Source organism: Lates calcarifer, linkage group LG23 (assembly GCF_001640805.2).
Source record: "Lates calcarifer isolate ASB-BC8 linkage group LG23, TLL_Latcal_v3, whole genome shotgun sequence".
In the NCBI taxonomy this organism is placed as follows: Eukaryota; Metazoa; Chordata; class Actinopteri; family Centropomidae; genus Lates; species Lates calcarifer.
Window position 1 is genome coordinate 11,697,436 of NC_066855.1, and position 20,783 is coordinate 11,718,218.

General features: G+C 37.0%; 1 protein-coding gene across 11 annotated transcripts in view; it reads right to left on the reverse strand.

Moving 5' to 3' along the window:
- LOC108899034 (calcium-activated potassium channel subunit alpha-1) overlaps window positions 1–20,783 on the reverse strand; it is an 81,412-nt gene that overhangs the window by 26,787 nt on the left and 33,842 nt on the right. For 9 of the 11 annotated variants that reach the window (XM_018699281.2, XM_018699278.2, XM_018699284.2 and 6 more), the window contains exons 4-17: window positions 16,439–16,532; window positions 16,240–16,351; window positions 10,873–10,948; window positions 9,788–9,863; window positions 9,501–9,671; window positions 7,947–8,038; window positions 4,068–4,178; window positions 3,866–3,971; window positions 3,671–3,753; window positions 2,597–2,666; window positions 2,217–2,372; window positions 1,875–1,984; window positions 1,179–1,247; window positions 592–678 (exon numbers count right to left, since the gene is read on the reverse strand). In XM_018699281.2, the coding sequence (XP_018554797.1) occupies window positions 592–678; window positions 1,179–1,247; window positions 1,875–1,984; window positions 2,217–2,372; window positions 2,597–2,666; window positions 3,671–3,753; window positions 3,866–3,971; window positions 4,068–4,178; window positions 7,947–8,038; window positions 9,501–9,671; window positions 9,788–9,863; window positions 10,873–10,948; window positions 16,240–16,351; window positions 16,439–16,532 (1,413 nt within the window). Of the gene's footprint in view, window positions 1–591; window positions 679–1,178; window positions 1,248–1,874; window positions 1,985–2,216; window positions 2,373–2,596; window positions 2,667–3,670; window positions 3,754–3,865; window positions 3,972–4,067; window positions 4,179–7,769; window positions 7,862–7,946; window positions 8,039–9,500; window positions 9,672–9,787; window positions 9,864–10,872; window positions 10,949–16,239; window positions 16,352–16,438; window positions 16,533–20,783 lie in introns of all 11 variants that reach the window. The other 2 variants (XM_018699279.2, XM_051066290.1) reach the window with 1 other exon arrangement.

The following is a 20,783-nucleotide window of genomic DNA, read 5'->3' on the forward strand; positions in this document are numbered from 1 at the left end:
ATAGATAAAAGCTAATGGCTAATGTCATTGTTTATTAATATGCTAGCTAACTTGTAAAAAGCTATCTAGCATGTTGCTAGCACTAGCAGACCGCCGCCCCACCTCAGCATCATTTTAGCAACAAAGCCTACATCTTAGATATCATCAGCTAACAACAACCAGCTAGAATGATGGTAAGCTATGTAGCATATTGTATGCACTGGCAGCATGTGGCCTAGCCTCATTAGGTACACTATTGAAAATCTGATAGAACATTGGATTCATTTTCATGAAATGCATCATATATATATTTTTTTTAAATTATTTTACTGGATAAAAAGAAAATTCATTACTTGTACAAATGTAACAAAAGCAGAAGACTCCAGGAATACAATAGAGCTCTACTATGAATTGTTCACATTCTATGAAGTTATTTTTGCCTCTCTGCCTACAAATTATAACTCACTAGAAAGAATGTGGTTACCAGTAGATACTGTATGACATGAAGGTTTTTGCAGCAGAGCAGGAAAACATAGCCCGACAGAGCCTCTATAAGACGAGACACTACTACATACTTTTAGACACTGTTTAATCTCAGGCCCCATTTATTACCTCTTTACTTCTTTGGCATCACTGGCTATGAAGAAGCCCAAGGTCCCCTCCTGCATTTTCACATGGTTCCCAGGGTTTATCAGGGTGCTGTGGGGATTTATAGACCAAAGATGTCAGAGCTGAAAGTTATATCACAGAATTTGCAAGGCTTTGCACTAATCACTGGCAGTGGCTCTCACTGGAAGGATTAGTTTTCACAACTCATTTGGCAGGCCAGCCTGTGTTTATTAAATTAAGTTGATGAAAGCAGATAGCAGTGACACTTCAAATGGTATAAAATGAGAATCAGCTCATAAAAAGGAACTACTAAAACAAAGCTTCAGCATCAGGTTCCAACTGCCACCTCCTCCATTAATTTGTCAGGGTGTAATCAGAAAGCCCTGTGATATCTGTGAGCAAACCAATTTGGACACTAATTTAGCACATTTTGTAAAGCACCTTGTGCTTGCAGTCAAACAAAGAAGCTGATTCAAAGTAGCTTCATCACTGAAAGCAAATTCTGACAGCAAACACACCTGCGTATTAAAGTTTTTGCATCTATGAATTTTAATGACTCCCAGCAATCCACTGTGAGCACATCCACTTACCTGCTTTCCCTTTGATCAGACTTGTACTCTATAGCTATCAGTAGTAGCTTTAGCTTCACATAGCAGAGTCTGCAAAAGAGAATAACACTGTAATTAGACCTCATGCACGCTAAATATTTGTAATTTTCAGAAAATCACCTTTTTCAACTTTGAGGTCTGATTCATATTTTTGAGGCTAAGCACCTGTTTTTCCTGTGTGATGCACACTCTTTTTTTATTATCTTACCTTCTTTGTATCTTCAACTAACAAATCCACTGGTTGAAAAAAATTAGCAGTAGTAATTATGATATTTAAATATGGTATTTGAACGATTTTGTAAAGAAAAGGCTGATAAATTTATGGAAGTCACAGAGTGGTAAATGTTGTTATTATGTTGTAATTATTATTACTATTATCATTATTATAATTTTTTTTTTCAAATCCCATTTTCTTGAGATCAAGATTACAGTTACAAATTATTACAATTATTAGTTATTAATTAGTAATTAGTTATAATGATGTGATTCTGGATGTTGTTTCTTCGTAATAATAATAATAATAATAATAATAATAATAATAATAATTGAAGCTTAAGCACAAAGTTTAAATTTCTTGCATCCATGAAACACAAAACCAGAGGTAGCAGGAAAATAAACAAAAGAGAAAGCCAACTTTAACTTTTAATTTATAAAAAACAAATGTTTCACTGTACTTACTCGCAAATTACAGGGAAGGACAAGCCCACAAAGGCACTTGACAGGTACTCTGTGTACATCTCATTAGCTACTCCCTCAAGGTAATACTTTTGCCACGTGTCCTCTTCAATCTGCGACAAAGATTGGAAGACAAAAGCCAGACAAGCTTGTACCATTAGGAAAACACTGGAAACAAAATAGTTCATTTGTTTTTTACAAGTTCATCCCCACCCACTCACCAGATGCTGTATATGGGCCTCATCTGGGATAATCGTTATTATCTATTCAGACTATTTTTATGGCCAACTTTACTTTTGAACTTAATCCAGTGAGCACAGATGGGTGAATCTTAGCTGTGGCTACCTTGATGAAGGACCTCATGGAGAAAAGGTTGGCCAACATGGTGGAGAGGCCCTGAGCCAGGCAGCTCTGGGCGATGAAACCGAGCTTCAGCTCTGCAAGGCAAATGGCATCATCTCCCTCCTTCCAGTTCCAGCTTGGGATGTTTAAAAGGTGGGCCTGAGGGGAGGGGGGGAAAAAACCATTAAGTTATATGGTTGCTCTACAGAACTACAAATTGTAATCAATTATTAAGTGGTTATTTTTAACAGGGTTTTAAAATGTAAAAATAATAATAAAAAAAGATAAAAGGTTAAAAAATAAACTTTTCACACCTATATTATATAAATGCTAAAATACATATATAGATGGTGACTGAAGTAAAAATAACAGAATATACCAACCTTATTGTGGTACTGCAACATCTGAGTGATTATTCTGATCTTTGGATGGTAATTCTTGATGGATATAACCCTGATGCAGGACAAAGGGGACAAAACAAATTCAGAACACACAACACAAAAACGCTGTACTTTTCCTCAGTGTGGAAAACTGAAAACTATTGTAACATATTCGCGTTCCCTCTCTCAGCTCCTAGGACTTTGTTCAGGCTGAGAGTCAGCCAGCTCTGTTACACTTGCTTACACTCCTGATTTTGAGTACTGGTCAGAAATTGATGGAAAATACTAGTGTTCACTTTCCGAGGTATGAGCTTTTGGTAACGCTTTATTTATCTGGATTTACAAATACCTGTCAGACGTCCAAGAGTTATTTTATGCATAGTTTTATCCAGAATACATTTTTATCATCTCTCTCAACAACAAGACATTACCATCCGCAGAACTGCCTCTCACTGGATGTTTTTTGTTCACATAATTTGGAGTAAACTCTAGACTGTTGTGTGTTAAAATCCATGGAGATCAGCAGTTTAGAAATACTCAAACAGTCCATTTGGCACCAATCATACCAACAGATCACATTTTTACTTGACTTTAATGTCTGATGTGAACATTAACTGAAGCTCCTGACCTGTATCTGCATGATTTTATGTATAGCACTGCTGCCACATGATTTGCTGATTGGATAATTGCATGAATAACAGGTGTACTGGTCCTCTTAACAGTGCTTGGTCAATGAATAAGTTCTGAATAGGTCTATTATTTCTGTGGTGCACTTTAAACTTCTTATTTTTAAGCACTATTAGGATAAAAAAAACACTTTATTGTAAAGCACCTATGATGATTTCTAAATTCTTAGAGCTGAGCATTTAAATGCTCAATACAAATCTCAATTAAGCTTTTATATTGTATTCCATAATACAATTTGTTACAGTTTATTAGCTGTCAACATTCATTGAAGAGACAGTTCCTCTAGGCACTGAGGAGTTTTTGTGATTTATTTCCTTCCTCAACATCCTTTCTTGAACAAACAAAAACAGAGAGAATAACATAAATCCTGGAGAAGCTGCTTTGGTTTACCTCATGATGTTGGATGCATCCTCAGCATCAGGGTCTGCACAGTATTTGTTGGCTAAGATCAAACAGGCATCAGCTGATTCAATCTAAAAACAAAATCACATACAGAAATCATGCTAAAGCATTCAGCTTTAAAGACACCAAAACAGCACAGTTTTCCTCAGAGCCACACAGGAAGAAGTTGTATCTGTCAGTTACCTTGACTCTGGCCAGGTCGTGTGGGTTTAGGACAGACCCTTGGTAAAACTCCACCTGGGTGAAGTGGCGCTTGAACAAGGCTTCCAGCTCAAGATTAGGGGAAATACTAAGAGAAAAGGATAGAGTCTTAAATCGGAAACAGAAACACTGCCTCTAATCTGCTGAGGAGATGATTGTTTTGAGCGATGAAATTTGTACTCACTTATGGAGAAAAACAATTTCTACATTGACATCATCCCTGTCCTTGTGTAGGAAGTCTTTTAGAAAGTTGGACACACTCTCAAGTGTTATATGACCACAGACCACGATGTGCCTGGAAAACGAGGTGCAGAACAATAATGAAACTAAAATGTAGTTGAAATAAAAGTCAACAACACAAGACACATAAACACATAACGTTGTTTCATCTTCATCTTTGTTCTGGAATCAAACGGTAAATCTGAGATGAGAGGGATGTAATGGGAATGGAAGGTAACCAGTACTGCTGTATTCAGGTGATTGATTCGAAATCTGTGAGGGGAAAAATAATTAAAACTATGTTAGAGGAGGGATGTTTGATGTTTCTGCCATGACGAGTGAGGACTGAATGAGTAGGTCAGAGAGCACTGTGGATTTTAGTATCAGATTATAAAGGATCAGAGTTTACTTAGATGGAGATTATGAAATCAGCACACAGTGTATCTCCATTCCCCCATATCACAGATCCTTTATGTAAGGAACCCAGTTTAGATTTATTTCTATCTGTTTTTATTATATCTTTGTTTTTAGAACTAGAAAATTTAGAAAATGATTTCAAACATTTCATCTGGAAGAACTGCTACATAAGAAGAAGCACAGATGGAAATCTCACTGTTTTGCAGTATTTCTCCTTGGCTTTAATCTATAATAAATGCATCAGTCGTTGTTTTGCACCACTTGTTCTGCTAATTTGCAAAGGAACACAGTTAAGAAAATGTTATAATGACAACAGGTAAAAACAAAGACAGAAGGAAACAGAAACATAATGGTGCGAGTAATTCTGTCTGATTGTGAAAATAGATAAAGTAGACATTAAATAATGAGTGTGCTTTAATATTTAACCCCTTGATGCTTGAATGTATTTACAATTGTATAAAAAAATTAATTATTTGTGTTTTTGCTTTCAAGCTGACGCTATCTCGGCTGCAGTCTGAATGCAAACGGTATGATGCAAGTTCGCAACAATCGGCATTAAGGGGTTAAATATATACATTTCTAAAAACTGTTAGTTGAAACGTAGCTACTATATTAGCTGTTAAAACTGTAAAGCCCCTGTGTCAACCACACAGCAACATAAGATTGTTGCTAAATGTTCATTTCATCAAGAAGAAAAGAAAGAGAAATAAATACAAAATTTTATAATATAAGATACACAAAAATGACGTTGAAACTCTAATTGTGAGTTTTCTACAAAACTGACCAAACAAAAGAAGCAAAGATTTGGTTTAAGAACGTATTTCAAACCAAGTCTGACTTCTTCACAACTACATGAATGACCATGACTAACAAAAGCATGCTACAATAAGCCATATTTTGTTGAGAGGCATCCAGCAGAATCTCACTTTCTTTAGAAACAGCTGCAGAGCTTGGGACACACGAATATGTTAAAAGAATAGTTTGACATTTTGGAAAAAACACTAATTTGCTTTCTTGCCAAGGATGTCACTGTTATGTCTGTATATTAGGTATGGAGCTGGAGCCAGGAGGCAATTAACCTAGCTTAGCAGGAGGAAACAGCTTGCTCTGTCCAAAGTTCAAAAATACACCTAATACACCTCTCGCTAATAATAATAATATTTATTTATTTATTTTGTGATCCACACAGCAAAAAATCTCCAAGTTACATGCTCAGTTAAGCTAACTGGGCTCTAGCTTTATATTTAACACACAGGCAAATCAATCTTCACATCTAACTTTTGGCAATGAAGCAAATAAGCATAATTCCCAAAGTGTCAAACTATTTCTCTAAACTTAAGATTTTATTTAGTCCTGAGGGTGTAGGTTAGACTGAAGATAAAGGCCAGGAATGTTTATAAGCAAGCGTGGAAAATAAACAAACATAGCAGGGCAAGAAAAAGTTTTTCCAGCACAGAAAAACTGAAAAAAAAACAAAACAAACAAAACAACAACAAAAAAAACAAATCAACATGAAGCAAGCAATGACATATAGCACTGGATGAATGAGTAAGGTAATTACTTTGATAGTGAACTCAGGTATGGTTGAATGTATTAAGTTTTTCATTTTGTCATGGTTTTATCGCAGTCTAAAGAGCTCTGTCTTTAAATATAATTATGTAATATATATATTAATTTAAAATGATTTAACCACTCTGGTATGACTTTATTATTGATTATTACCCTTGGAGAAAACATACGTACTGACTAATTCAACTCTGTGCCTGTGGTGTTTTTATCCATAAGTTAAATCATTACTTTTTTCTTTTTCTTTTTGAATCAGTGATATAGTAACTACATACAGTACTGTATATAGAGTTCTTCTTCAATCACATATTTTTGTTGTTGTTGATTGTTACTTATGGCATTTTTATGACACAAATTTAATTTTGGATGGGTATGAAGAGAGATTGGTGAATAAAAGATGTGAATGAATGCAAATACTTGATTTACAAACACAAAATAGACACAAATGTACGTTGACAATACGCAGCCTCATTATAAAACATGTAGGATTTTCTCTCAGTGGGTCATAAAAACTGTGATAAACCTGTGAACAAGGGGGTGAGGTGTTTTTTCCTAGTTGTTTTTTAATGCATTAATTTAACCTGGATTTGTCTGTACCCTTTAGTTTTGTCCTACAGTGACTCCAAACTCTTACCCTGTGTACAGAAGAGGTGCCACTTTCTAATTTAAAAGTTAATATGACTCTGTATTTTATTTGTTTGTACTTTATTTTTTTCTTTGTGCAAAGCACTTGTGTTTACGATCCAAATACATATAAATATATATTTATCCAAATATTCTATACTTTTATCAATTTACCTATGTCTGTGTTTTTATTCTTCAAGAATTAAATAATCGCCTGATTTAATTTTCAATTTTTGTAAATGAACTTACTTGACTTGAGCTATTATTGTATTATGTTGTAGTGCTGAACATGATTATGTAATTGTCACTTGTGGCCACCAGGTGCTGTTCAGTAGGAGTTACATACTGTGGGCTAATTTTTTTAAATAAGTGACTGTGGTTTGATACTTTTACACACAGATCAAGGAAACAATGTTTTCTTTTTTTATCCAATAGTAGAATGGATTATCGCAGTTTATATCATAGTGAGAAAATCTTACATGTAGCATTTTTAAGCATGACAGTAGTACATCTGTATGTCTACACTGGAAAAATATTTGTCTTATCAACTCATTTTTGTCTGTTTTTGAGGTTTCGAAGTCCTATTTACTCAAAACAAATGAAAAAATCTTATTAAAAGGAAATTCCCAGATTCTGTCATTCGTTTTCAAGATGCTGACAGTCATTTCTAGAAATGTGTACTAGTGCACTAGCATATTTCTTCACCGGTTTTATATAAATAAGACTTCCAGGACCAAAAAAATAGACAAAAATGACTTGCTGATGATTATTTTTGCAGTGTAAAAGCAAACATTGATTCATGACAAGCAGTGATGACAGCTTGCACACATATAAAAGCAGCAGCAATACAGTACAATATACCCTACACATTTATCATGGCCAAGTTCTTCAGTCACCGTGTGACTTTAGTGCTAATTGAGATCATTACATCTCAAATGACAGTTTTATAATGTATATTTAAGCACAAATCAGAGTATGTCACCTCTTTACAAGAGGGCCACTTGAGTCACACAAAACCACACCATTAAAAGTTTGCTGTTTTTTCATTTGTTTGACTTACTTTCTGCCTCTGGTCGAGTTATAACTCCCTCCATATTTCTTCCGATTAAGGATGAGAGCAGCAATTTCTGGCACGTAGCGAGCAAACATGGCCTACATGCATGAAAAAGAAAAAGAAAAGGGCATGCAGAGAAGGTTCTACTGCGGCGGAGGCAGTAGAGCCTCCTTGAATACTTACTTTCTCCCATTAACCGCACTATAGGAACCACCATATTTCTTGCGGTTTCCTATTAACTCTATGATTTCAGGGACGTAGCTCGCAAACATGGCCTAAGGAGAAGATAGAAGACAGAAGAAGAGACTAAAAAAAAGATAGGCAAAGAAGAGCAGGTCCTCTATTTGCTCTAAAGAAATCTATGAGGTCTGAGAGAGGAACACTACTGTATGTGCAGGAGTAATATTAATACTTAATTGTTAGCAGGAAAAAGGAGAAAGAAAATAAGAAAGTTGCAACTCATTCAGATTAGTTATTATTGACTGAATGTAGCCTGAAGCTCTATCACAGTTACATTCCAAATATTGAGAAAAAGTGTGAAAATGAAAAAGGAAATTATAAGGCCAATATTTACGGATATTGGAAGAAAAGACGAATAAAGGAGAAAAATGACAGCTGATGAGTGGTATGTCGATCCGTGGTAGAAAATAAATTGTAAAAATCAAGAAAAAGCCTTATGTGCCATGTTTCGCCCAACAAACACAAGTCAGGTTGATTTAGATAGCACAGCTTAATGCATGGCAAACATCATCTCGGAAACTCTACACTACTGCACAACAACCTGAAGAACTCCTCCTGACTTTTATTGAAGTGTCAGTGCGAGGACTTGCATTCATTAGGCTACAAATAGGTGTGAAAAGAATTTTAAATGTAATATATACTGTAAAATCAACGATGACGGCCACAAGGCATCTGAAAATATAGATATTATTTATTATTATATTTTCATACCAACTGCTGTTTGTAACAATAACTGTTTCCTTATTGGCTTGAGTATTCTGCTTTAGTTCATTTACAGGCTATTACACCAGAGAACAATACACATAATGAAAATAAACTACAAGAAAAAAAGGAAGAATGTGCAAGATGCAAGGTAAGGTGTTTTGTATTCAAGACTTCACTCTGTCCTTTTGCCCAAAGTTATACATCATTTGAAATTGTATATATCCAGATAACAGTGTCCTCTAAATAGTTACTTTCTTTATCAGGTTTGTGGTAAATTCCATAAACGATGATTTCTGTTATATGAATATTTCATTGTCGCTTTATCATTCTATAAATGTTTTATTCCCCAAAATGCCTTTAAATATTTGTGCAGAGTGAGATACAGTAATGTCGCTAAATCCATCAAGCTGGGCAACAATAAATCATCCTTGTATCATTGTGTTTGTTGGAAAAGAGGGAGGGGAGGCAGGAGGGTGGAGCCACCTGAAACCGCAGTACTTTATAGTTAATAACAGATGCAAAAATATTCTACATGTCATTTGAAATTAATATCAACAAATCTTCAGCATTATACCTGAATAAATGCTGCATTATTGTAGACAACCTCATACAATACGTGACATGGAACATACTGTGGTGAACTGGTGAGCCACAATAACACCTCAGTGTAAACAACAGGTGAAGGGCGTCCTGAGTTGAGAGCATCCCGGCGTTTGTTAACACGTGGCGGAGTGTGATGATTGGTTGCATGGAGGATTTAAAGCAGGAATAAGTAATGAGAGGGATTTTTACCAAACCACCAAGGATGAAGAAGACCATAAACAGGCGGCCCAGGGTGGTTTTTGCATAAACATCTCCATAGCCAACAGTGGACATAGTAACCATGAGTAAGTAGACACATTCCCAGTAGGATAGTGCCTGGGAATTTTGGAAGTTTTCCCAGGGATCCCCTGAGTTTTCCACCTGGAACACAGGTTGAGATTTATACAACCACAAGAACAAACAGGATCTTTTTCCACAGTACAATATGAGTGGCTATGTGCTACATCAGCATACTTAATTGTCTCACATTAACTTACCAAATGAATGAAGCCTGCTGCAGTTAGCCATGTGCTTATGAAGATTGAACACAGGTTCACCAGCTTTATAGAGTTGCTATTAAAAAGAGCCAGACAACAGTGTTTGAGTTATTAGTTGTTACACTAGAAAAATACAAGATGTCAAAACAAGTCATTAGACTGGAATATGCATACGCTAAAATGCACTGTACAGCCTTCATATCGAGTTTGGTCATAATGAATGAAAGTGCAGGGTACTACACTGTGAGTAACTAGTCATTCTGCGCTGTTCAGTGTAAGCATGATTCAACAGAATCACAGTGGCATGCAACACAAAACAGTGAGGTCTTTAAAACTGCCACATCTATTTCAGTTGACCTATTTTCTCCCCAAGTAAAGTATATGGAATTATGGAATAGTGCATTGCTTTATATTGTTGTTGTTAGTCACAAAAAGTTATAGTAACATATGGCACTATTTAAACATGCATTTTCACAAATGTGCAGTACACATTTACTGTATTCCAAAACTCTTTTTCACCACATGACATTAAAAGATAACATGCATTTTGTGAGCCAAGGTCTTTCTCCCTATGTATTAAGTTTTAACAGTAAATGTGTGAAGTTCTTTAAATAAAACAGTGTTTGTCTTGTTGTGGAACAATTCCTTGCGTGGCCATTTGTCTCTCCTATTTTGTATGTTCTGTCTTTTTACCTTCATCTGAATGGACGAGTGAGGAGATTATTCTAAAGTATTTTGCTTGACTATAAGCTCTGCCTGATATGACATCTGTGCAGAAAGATTTAATTCTGAGCTGAGCTGTTTCATTCAAGACTCCATTATACAGCATATTACTGCAGTACTGAGGAGTAAACTTTAAAACTGCAATTGATATATAACTCATCAAGTTAAAGTGCTCATGCTATAATTAATGTGTGTCAAGAAAACCTTACAAATTAAGATCAATCTTCCCCTCCAAAGTAAAACTGTGCTGTTTATGCTTATGTCAACAAAATGAGTCACTGCACATGCACTATTTCACATTGCCAAAAACATTACATTTTACCACACTGACAAAAAGTGAGATAAAGCATCCAAACACTTACCTTGTCTTTAGTATATTCAAAAACTGTAAAATTTCTGAGAACTGTATCAACCTTAAGGCCCTTAAAAACCTCAAGCCTGTGAGAAAAAAAAAAAAGACCATAAAGACATTACCACACATGATTTATACAAATTCAGACAACATCAACAGCATTCGACTGTGGTACAGAAGAACATCATACCTTTCATACTCTCATCCATGTTTATCAGCTTCATTGGATTCATATTGATAAAAAAAAAAAAACTCCGACTGATCAAGCGGTTCTAAGCACTTACTGTATCATGAAAGAAACATTTTGGAATATGTGGGGGGGGAGAAAAAAAAAAAGAAAAACCAGCTCGACATCCCAGATATCTCTTCATCAACTCATCGCACTGTTTTAATCTCAGTAGCCTCGCAACGCACTGGCATCTACCTGATACACGTTTCATTCCTGCTGGATAAAACTCTGAACATGGAAGAGATGAAAACCTGGATTAGAGTAAAGACAGGTGGACGCTGTCACGCCAAATTGAATGAGTAAACAGACGTGACGTCAAATCCTAAATTTGAGGGTACTTATGGAAAGGGGAAAAAAAATGGAATGTGCCTGTTGCCAAGAATTCAAGGACAGCATAATGCCGAGAAAATCAGCAGTGACAACACAAGCCTGAGCTCCTGTACATGATTACTGACTGACTGTATCATGCCATCATTTAAGCTACATATATGTTTAATCACAACCTGATTATCACCAGTTTCCTGCCAGTTCTGGCCAAAAAAGCTCAGATAATTAACACATACATCTCCATCTCCTACAAAAGCATCAGGTAAAGCAACATAATACATACTTTCTTGTTTATGTTTCACCATTTAGATGCATTGCAGTAAACTACCTGCTAAAAGGAGCCGCCCACCTGAGTTTAAAAGCCAAATGATTCACAGATCCAGCTCAATTTATTAAAAAAAAAAACAAAACTCTATCTACTGCAGTGTGTGCTGCATCAACAATTAAAGCCACCTCAGCCAAGAGTGAGCAATCAAGTCATATCCATCTCCGTGGGCATTAATCGGGCGGACAAATTTCCCTGCTGGAACAGATTTGTGTGAATGCCAAATGACACAAATCAAAGATGCTCATTCAGCTAAAAAAGTATATAAATAAATAAATCTTTTGTAAAATGACGTGGAGCGCGGTGTGCCTCGCCAATGCTCGTTTTTCATTTCAAGTGAGCGTTTGCCAGATGGGGAGCATAATACAGAATAAATCCTGAACCTGAACCTGCTCCAGCTGACACACAGAGTCCAAAGAGTTCTGGACATGCCAGCCTATAGCCTTGGTGGAGATTTGCCGCGTTACCACATCCTGAAAGTCTTACCCCAGTAGGAGATTACATGGAAGCATGCACCGAAGCTGTAGCAGATAGTGTCCTGGTCCTCTTTGTCGCCAACCTGCCCGTGGCCCATCCTGACCCTGTAGCCTTTCTGGAAGAGCTCCCCGGTCGATTTCTTGCGCCTTCTTGTGTTCGAAATTGTCTGAGAATGTGTGCCTCCATCAGGCCCCCTGTATACTAACATCTTAGTCGGAATCATGGCTGGAAATTACTTGCAAAAGTCTCCGAGGTTGGGTCCAAAAATCTGCTTCACACTCCTCTCTTGACTGTTCTGCACCCGCCTTTGCCACATATCAAGAAGAAAAAATATGATCCTCCTCCAAAAACAAAAACAAGCAAACAAACAAAAAACCAAAAACACAAAAGCAACCAGGTGCTTTCATGACATTTGCACCCAACAGGTTGGCATCAGAAACAGCTCTTTTTAGAAGAAGCATTTTCATCTGATTTACCTCAGACATTCATAGTATCCTCGTGGCGATCAGGCGTGTTTGAGCGAGCTTAAAGCAAACCCTTTTCCCATCAGGATATTAGAGTGTAAGCTCCTTTAGGATTCATCCAGGGAAAGGAAGAGGCCAGACAGAGAGTCTGTCCATCAGCAGGCTTCACAATGTAACCTACATCTCATCCCTATAACCCCACAACCGCTTTTGACGAACCAAATTTCAGTCTCTAATCTTAGGAAAGAACAGTGTGTAGCTTTGTCTCGTGTTTACAGCAGAAAACAAGTCATGTGAACAGCCAGTAAAGCTGTGTATGGAAAAACGAGAAGCTTTGGCAATGATTGTGTTTTTCTGTGGATTTAGTGATTCTGCAATAATCCTTAAATTAATCACAGCTGATGTAATAACTGCTATTGTAGTTGATGTTAAAACGAAATGCGCAGCAGGAACAATGTTACTGCAAAGAGAAAAAACATACAGCAGCTGACTGAGATCTGCGTCTGCAATGACCATTAATAAAAGGGTAAATTTTTCCCTCTAATAGTATTTCATTTGAATATTTAACTTAGGGAATATTTAATATTTTTAAGGACAAATGCAGCAATTACAGAAAAGTATGAAAAAAAAAAACATTATTTTGTGTCATAGAATGTTAGTGCTTCACCGGTGTAATAGTTTCCAATAATCTGCTGAAGACTATGTATCCAGTGACAAGGAGTGGCATGAAAACAACTTTGATTGGGATACGAAAAAGTTGGATTAAGTTGGATTAAAACTGAGCTTCTCTTTTTTTATCAACAGCTGCTTACAGACTCAACAACAAGACGCTAAACTCAGAGAACTGTGTCAGAGCAGTGTCTTACTTTTTCCCTTATCATCTTAACATAGCTCTGTGCTGTACAATTCCTGAGAAAATTAAACCCCTCTAAGATAAAGCAATCATATTCCATTAATCACCCTGCGACCTTTCATGTTTAACTTGTGACACCTTTGAGGGTCCTGACACCCAAGTTGGGAATCACAACTTCAGAGCGTTTGCTTTTGACATTTTGTTTCAGAGGACCCCTTAAGACTAAAAGCCTCTTTCTGGTTTTACTCCAGGGGAAAAAGCTGCAACATGTGCTCACCACCAGGACATGAATATCTTATCTAGAAGAGTAATGTTCTGTTTACCTCCCAATATTTGACAGAGTTTCACTGGATTATTTTCACTGTCTGAGATAAATGTGCTGCTTAGGCTGCTGCCTGTATTTCACACCTGCAGCAGGTTGAGATTTCAGCTTCTAAATTCAAATGCTGCAATAAGAACTGTTCTTGTGTTTATCAGCTGCTGCATGCTGTGTTTCTGCAATGAAGACATTTTGAAAACAACATCCAAAATGCACGTTTTGAGAGAATATTAGCATGTGCTGTATGTGTATTTGTGTCAAAATGTTCAGATGGGAGGATTGGCAGATTGGCAGTTTGGCTGCACGCCCTGTGAAATATGGAGTGTTGATCAGAAGAGGGAGTTTGACAGCTGCCAGCAGACGCTGCTGAGCTGGGTATGACCTCATCACCTGTTTAACCTCAGTTTAACACTAAATCAGTCACTAATCCACCACCAATTGCTCACTGACCATACTGACTGAGAGCATGTCTGACAGATAAAATTGACTTACTTTACCTTAAATATTCAGTTGCACCAACAACAATCTTTTTTTTCTCCAATCTGTAAATCTGAACACAAATGGGTCTTTTTCACAAACAACATTCTGCATTGTCCCAGTAAGTAATGACGGTGTGACAGTGAGCCAAGATGAACAATACCTGGACCCTGAAACTGAAGCAGCTAAATGGAATTCAGCCATTAATCCACGTATTATAAAAACCCATTACAGTAGACGATCCACATTTATAAGAAAAGGATTTAAACCTATATTCAATCTACAAACTGTGTGCATGAAAGTTTGTGTATGTTCCGTGCTCTCTCAACATCTGGTGTGTGACAGGAGGTGGTGTATTGTGGTTTCTGTGAAATACAGTAAAACTCCACAGTTCAAATGAGGAGTGAGAGTCATGCATGGCTGAGCAGATAACAAAAAGAGCAACACCTACACCCACACAGATGGTAACAGCAGAACAACAGGATGGTGAAGGAAACAACCGAATCGCATTACTGCACACAGTAATGCACTCACTCACAATGTTTGAGTCAGGAACTCAGGAAATGCAACCAAAACAATGATTAGCACTAAAACTGATGCCAAGATTTTAAAATAAATCTCACAGATTACCATTTTAAGAGCGAAAGCATTATAGGAATATAGAGACAGATAACCAGAAAACATGCCGCTGTCTGTATGCAATATTATGTGAAAATCTTTCTAAAATAACTGACAGGTGGGTACATTGTTTTAAGTAAACATCATCCTCTATCATATCTGCAATAACTTCACCAAACAAAAATACAAATCTATGACATGTATAATAATATCATGGCAAATGCCAGCCATATTCTCATATGTCCACTAGATGGCACCAGCAACCACCACTTCCTTGTACTTATATTGTTTTCACACCACAAGTCACAGTACATCAACCTGGGAAAACAGACAGGCACATTATGCAACTGTACTTATCAAGCTGTCATATTGACTCTTAAGTAGATGGTGTTCATTGCTGAAAGAGGTGTTGGTGTTGGCTACACGGCAGGTTTGTTCCTCAGCTGACAAGAGAAGAAAAAGCAGCTATAAAAACGTGTAATGCAGCAAAAAAAAAAAAAAAAAAAAGATCCCCTTTAATCCTCTAATTCCTCACAGACCTCTCCGAGTGATGAGCTTCACACATTTAGCAGATTGACTTCTATTCAAGCGCTCGAGCTCCCAACAAAGCCTATTACCTTTTTTTATCCATTTGTGTACTTTTTCAATCAGAGCGTGATTTCATTCGAGTGTTACCGCAGGTGCGCTGGAGAGCTCCACTGGAGAGGTGAAGGGCATGTGAATGTCACCTGGAGCACAATGTCCACAACAACACATGTCCAAAAACATGGAATCCATCAAAGAATACATTCCCATTTAAAGCAACTGTCAAAAATGCCTGTTTAAATGGCACACCCTTGACAGCCATACAATGTTTGATAGTGCTGTCATGCAAACGAGCATTAGTTCGAGGAGTAAAGCTCATAAAGCTAGAATCATGCTTTTCAGTTTTCATGCTGTGCTATTGCAGCGCTTTTAATTTGATGCACTATTTCCACAGTAATAGTGAGGACCATTCCAACTTTTCATGCATGACATGCATGGTCCCAACATAAAGTTTATTTCATGACAAAATTATCAAAATTATATGGCTAATATTGTAGGTGTGCCCACATAAATGACCACAAAATACAGACAAAGTTCCCTTTTTGCAGCGTTAGTGACGTGCTGAGATTACCTGGCACGTTCACCAACAACCAACCAACACATGGTAAATCCACTGGGGGGCACCACAGGCTGCTGGGAAATACAGGCAGAAAAGATCCACCGGACAGTGTCTGCCGGTCTGTTACAAAGAGGGTGTCCTTACCAAGCCAGCTCCTGTTCAGGTACACCGACACAAACACCGGAGGAACTGTGAAGAAGTCCACCACCGAGTTCACCTCCAGCCAGAACCACAGCTTGTCATTGGCGGCAATAAACTGTCGAAATTAAGGGATGGAGATGAGATTTGTGGTGTGCGAGTAATGCAGATAGGAGTGTAAATCAACAACTTCAGTTTTACTTACACGGAGGCCGAAGTACAGCAGAAAGAACACGTTGAATGCCATGTCAATCTGCAATGTGAAGTCTTTGTAGAAGTTCTGACAGGACTCGATAGGACTATTAGAGACAGAAACAAAGTAGGTTTATGTTCCAGGGCAGGAACTGACAGTAAAGTGAGGAAAGTTTTGGTAAAAACTGAGATATAAAACCCGTATTTCATGATAAATAAAGCATAAAAGATGCATTCTTCTTTTCCTGAAAATGCATTTTTAAGATTCCCAAAAGAAGAGGAACTACGTGTTCAAAAAAAGTGCAATAGTTGATATTTTCCAATGGTTTTTCTGTTGAGAAAGGACATGCATTTATTGTCACACAAGCAATAACCTGTCGAGATACCTGATTAACCCTTAAATAACTGCAAAACAATCTGTCAGAGGAATATGTCGTATTCCGAAGTGCAAATATCACATAGTGAAAATGGTGCTGTTTTCCTTTTAGGCCTGCATTTCACATCTCGTAGTAGACAACATTTCGGGTTAAATATTAAATCAAATATGATGGAAATGCAGAGCCAAGGCAGTAGTTTAAGGGTTAAATGCATGCAGGGTTCATGTCTTCTTTTATCAAATCAGGCAGCCAAAGCAAATGCTAGCAATGTAGTGAAGTCTCACCCTCAAAAAGCTTGTATCTGGCACTAAGAATTCAAATAAAGAGAAATAATTAACCAAGTAAATGTGAGTGTAATAGGTTAGTAGGATTGTTTAATAAAATTCATGACCTGGAGGCTAAAAAAAAATCCTCTCAAAATATTATTCACACCTGAAATGAAAACACATGTTTATTGTACATTCAAAACAGTTAATTATGTTAGTGTACAGCTGTGATGTGGAAAATATGTTCTATTAATGAATCATTTGCAGGAATAAACAAACACGATTTTTATGATGGAAACAGTGACTGGTTAAATGTGTTAGTGCTAAAACAATTAGTCAATGAAGGGTTCTAGGTTTTATATTGTAAACTGAATATCTTTTGGTTTGAACTATGTGGTCACATAATTTAGACACACCTTACCTTTTCTTTCTTTTCTTTTTTTTTTTGATTTTACACAAAACCATGAATTGCATAATTTAAAATATTAAAATAAATAAATCTAAAGCAATGGCTCCTTTCCATCCTAATTAACAGGATATTTTGACTTAACTATAATCCTAGCTTCTTTTTCTCATGAAATTACTGGATCATTTTTACCTTATCAGTCCTTTCAAAATTATACAAATAAATGACGCTGACAAGGAAAATAGGCTAGTCTTCACAGTCCATGGACATTTGACAAGGGTGCACAAATAAATGATGCTTCCTTTTAAAGGGTTCACAAGATGAAAAGGTTTGGGATCTGCTGCCCTAAAGCACAGGTTAGTGTGAATCATGCAGATTTTTACTCCTTATATACAGTCCCCTGCTTCTCTAGTGCCAAACAGGTCACTCTCACATAATTTGTTTTTATACTTCTGTGTTAGTTCTCCACCTGCAGGATCCCTACACTCACATTCACAACCTTCACTAATGCACACTGCACCACTCAGCAGCTACAATCTCCCCTGTGCTGTTTAATACCACTCGGATTACAGCAAATTGCTTTTGTTATGTAAAAAAAATAAAAAATAAAATAATAAACTCCCTTTGATAAAATACTGTCCTCATGAAGTTCATGAGGTGACATTAAAATACCTCGGGGGGATTATTCTGAAGCGATCTGATGCACAGCGCTGGCTCTCACTTGATCTTGTGGTTGATGATCAAGGGGTCGGTGCTGTGATGAGGCGACAGTCACATCACATCCTGAGTCTAATCGAGGCAGTACTTATAGAAATCCTCACCATCAGATGGTATATTGCTTCAGCTAGGCTGCATTGTTTTAACCCTCAAGTAAAGTAAAGTAAACTGGACTTGCTGTTCTACTTGGGTTTGTTCAAAGATAATCAACTTCCTCTATAAGGTAGACAGATTACAGGTGACCGCAAGAAATGAAAAAGCTATAAAGTCCTTTGGTAAATACACTGAGTGTGTTGGATACCCTGTTCATGGGACGAGGGAAAATATAATTTCTGAAAAGGACCGTGTCTTGCTGTGACAGCTAAGATAAGCTATTTCGCTAAAAACAATCCTGGTAATTTTTAGAAAATTTGTCAAACTTTTTCCAACTCACAGCAGTGAAGCAATTAACTTTGTAACTTTTGTATGTTATCTGATAATAGAAAGGGAATTGGTTGATGTTTTGATTGCAGTTTAATTTATGTTGATCCGCTTTTTGCCTTCTGTTGCAGCTTATCAGATCTTTAGCGAGTTTTGCATGTTTGTTTCCTTCTCTTTTATTCAACTCCAGACAAACCTTTCATTAAATTGTTGCATTCAGCTTTCTTGCATCTGCATAATTTTGTTTTTCTCAAAAAAATTACCATAAAGAAAACAAAAAAGGAAAACCTAACCAGTCTTCTTTTTGGCACCCCTAAAAATAGTTCTAGCATGTTGGATAGTTCTGCCCTCATTCATGGTAATGACACGTCAGGCCAGCAAATCCCTGTCATAGCAGGGTGACAGACCATATAGCAGAGGCAGACCTGCAGTGCTAAATAATTGAGTTCCAGTAGGCCTGGTTTGGAAGAGGTCTAAGCCCGTTATGGATCACAAAGCCTCCCTGTCCACAGTGGCTCTGGTCTCTCTCTCTCTCTCCCTATCTCTCTCCTTCATTCAATCCAGGCTCACATCAAACAGGATAGTCCAGCTCACATGTAGCGCACATGATTCATGTCGAGTTTATAACCTTGAACAAATTCTGAACAAAAGATGAATCCACTGAGGGAAAAAGATCACATTATCACTTAAATACCACTGGGTATTGTTTAAAACATTTTGACACAGGTCCCAATTGATACCTTTATTTGAGGAATACTGAGTTTTTCAAGAAACTGTTTTTTTCATTTGACAAAATAAACCAACATTCTCAAAGTTTTCATATCTCAGTTGCACACGAATTTTGCCTGAATAATTAAGTCTACAATTAGCAAAATCTTGATTTAAAGGTTTGTAAATCCATATTTTTTACATTAACAACCGATCAAATGACTAGCAGCAATGTGAAAGGGGCTGCTCCCATTGAAGTGACGAACCCAGAGATAATTATCACACCAATCAGACGTTCTACAGAGTTTTTGAGGTTTTTTTTTTTAGCTCATGTTTTTCCCCACAAACATACTATAATGTTATGATTGAAGCTTGGTGCTCTTTAAAACAGTTTCAAGATGCAAAAAACAAAGGTTCAAATAAACTCACTTACAGACTAGTTAGAGGCTAGCTAGCAAGGAAAGTGTAACATCTAGCAGCTAACACACATATATTTTTAGTCAGGAGTGGTGGTGACTGAAACAGAGCTCTAAGGAGAATGAAGTTTAGACTTACATTTACCATATGGACAGAAATGCTCTTGTAAAAGTGCTAACAGGTTAATGTTTTGTTTAACAAATTGCTGTGCTGCCCCCCAGTGGCTAAAAGCAGTTAATTCTGGTTTAAATGAGGCAACTGAAGAATTTTGAAAATAGCAGCAATTTCTCATGAGCAAACTATGTATAACACTATCTCCAATAAGTTAACTTTAAGACATCACTTTTAATGAACCTACAGAATATTATCACCCTAATTCCCCACTCCCCTCAGGTTTGGGAGCCTTATAGTGAGTTTCAGCTCACTGATCAGCTGATCAACACCAAACAGCAGTCACACAATTAGGTGGTGAGTATAGCGCAGAATTTAGCAGCTTAACACAGCCACATATTTCCCTCAGTGGTTTGCAGAATCAAAAACAGAGCTAAATAAAAAGTGAATATTGGAGTTTAAGCTGCCAGATGGCCAGAAATACATCTCCCAAATGAATGATGATGTTGGAATGTGTGAACAAATGTCAATGCTGTGTTTAACAAATTGTGGTCAGCTGCCTCTAAGCAGCCGAAAAAGTCAGTTATTGCAGGTTTATATGTCAGTGTGGGTTTGTTGGCCCTTTGTGGAGGTTATCTGCCCCCTAGAGGCCAAAGCAAATAAGTAACTAAAACTTTATCATGATTAAATATCTGATGAAATAATAACTAAACAAGACTCTGACTCAGGCTCAAGAGTCTGACCCAATATTTAACATCAGTTTTCAATACTCTAGGTTACAGATGCAATTCATTCAGTACTCACTGCTGAAGTCTGACACCCAGATCTCCTTTAACATTGATGAAACAAAGAACATGTTCTTGACTTACAAATGACATGGAACTACATGGAAGCAGAGTGTGCAAAGTAAGACACAGCTGAAGTTTTACTAAAGTA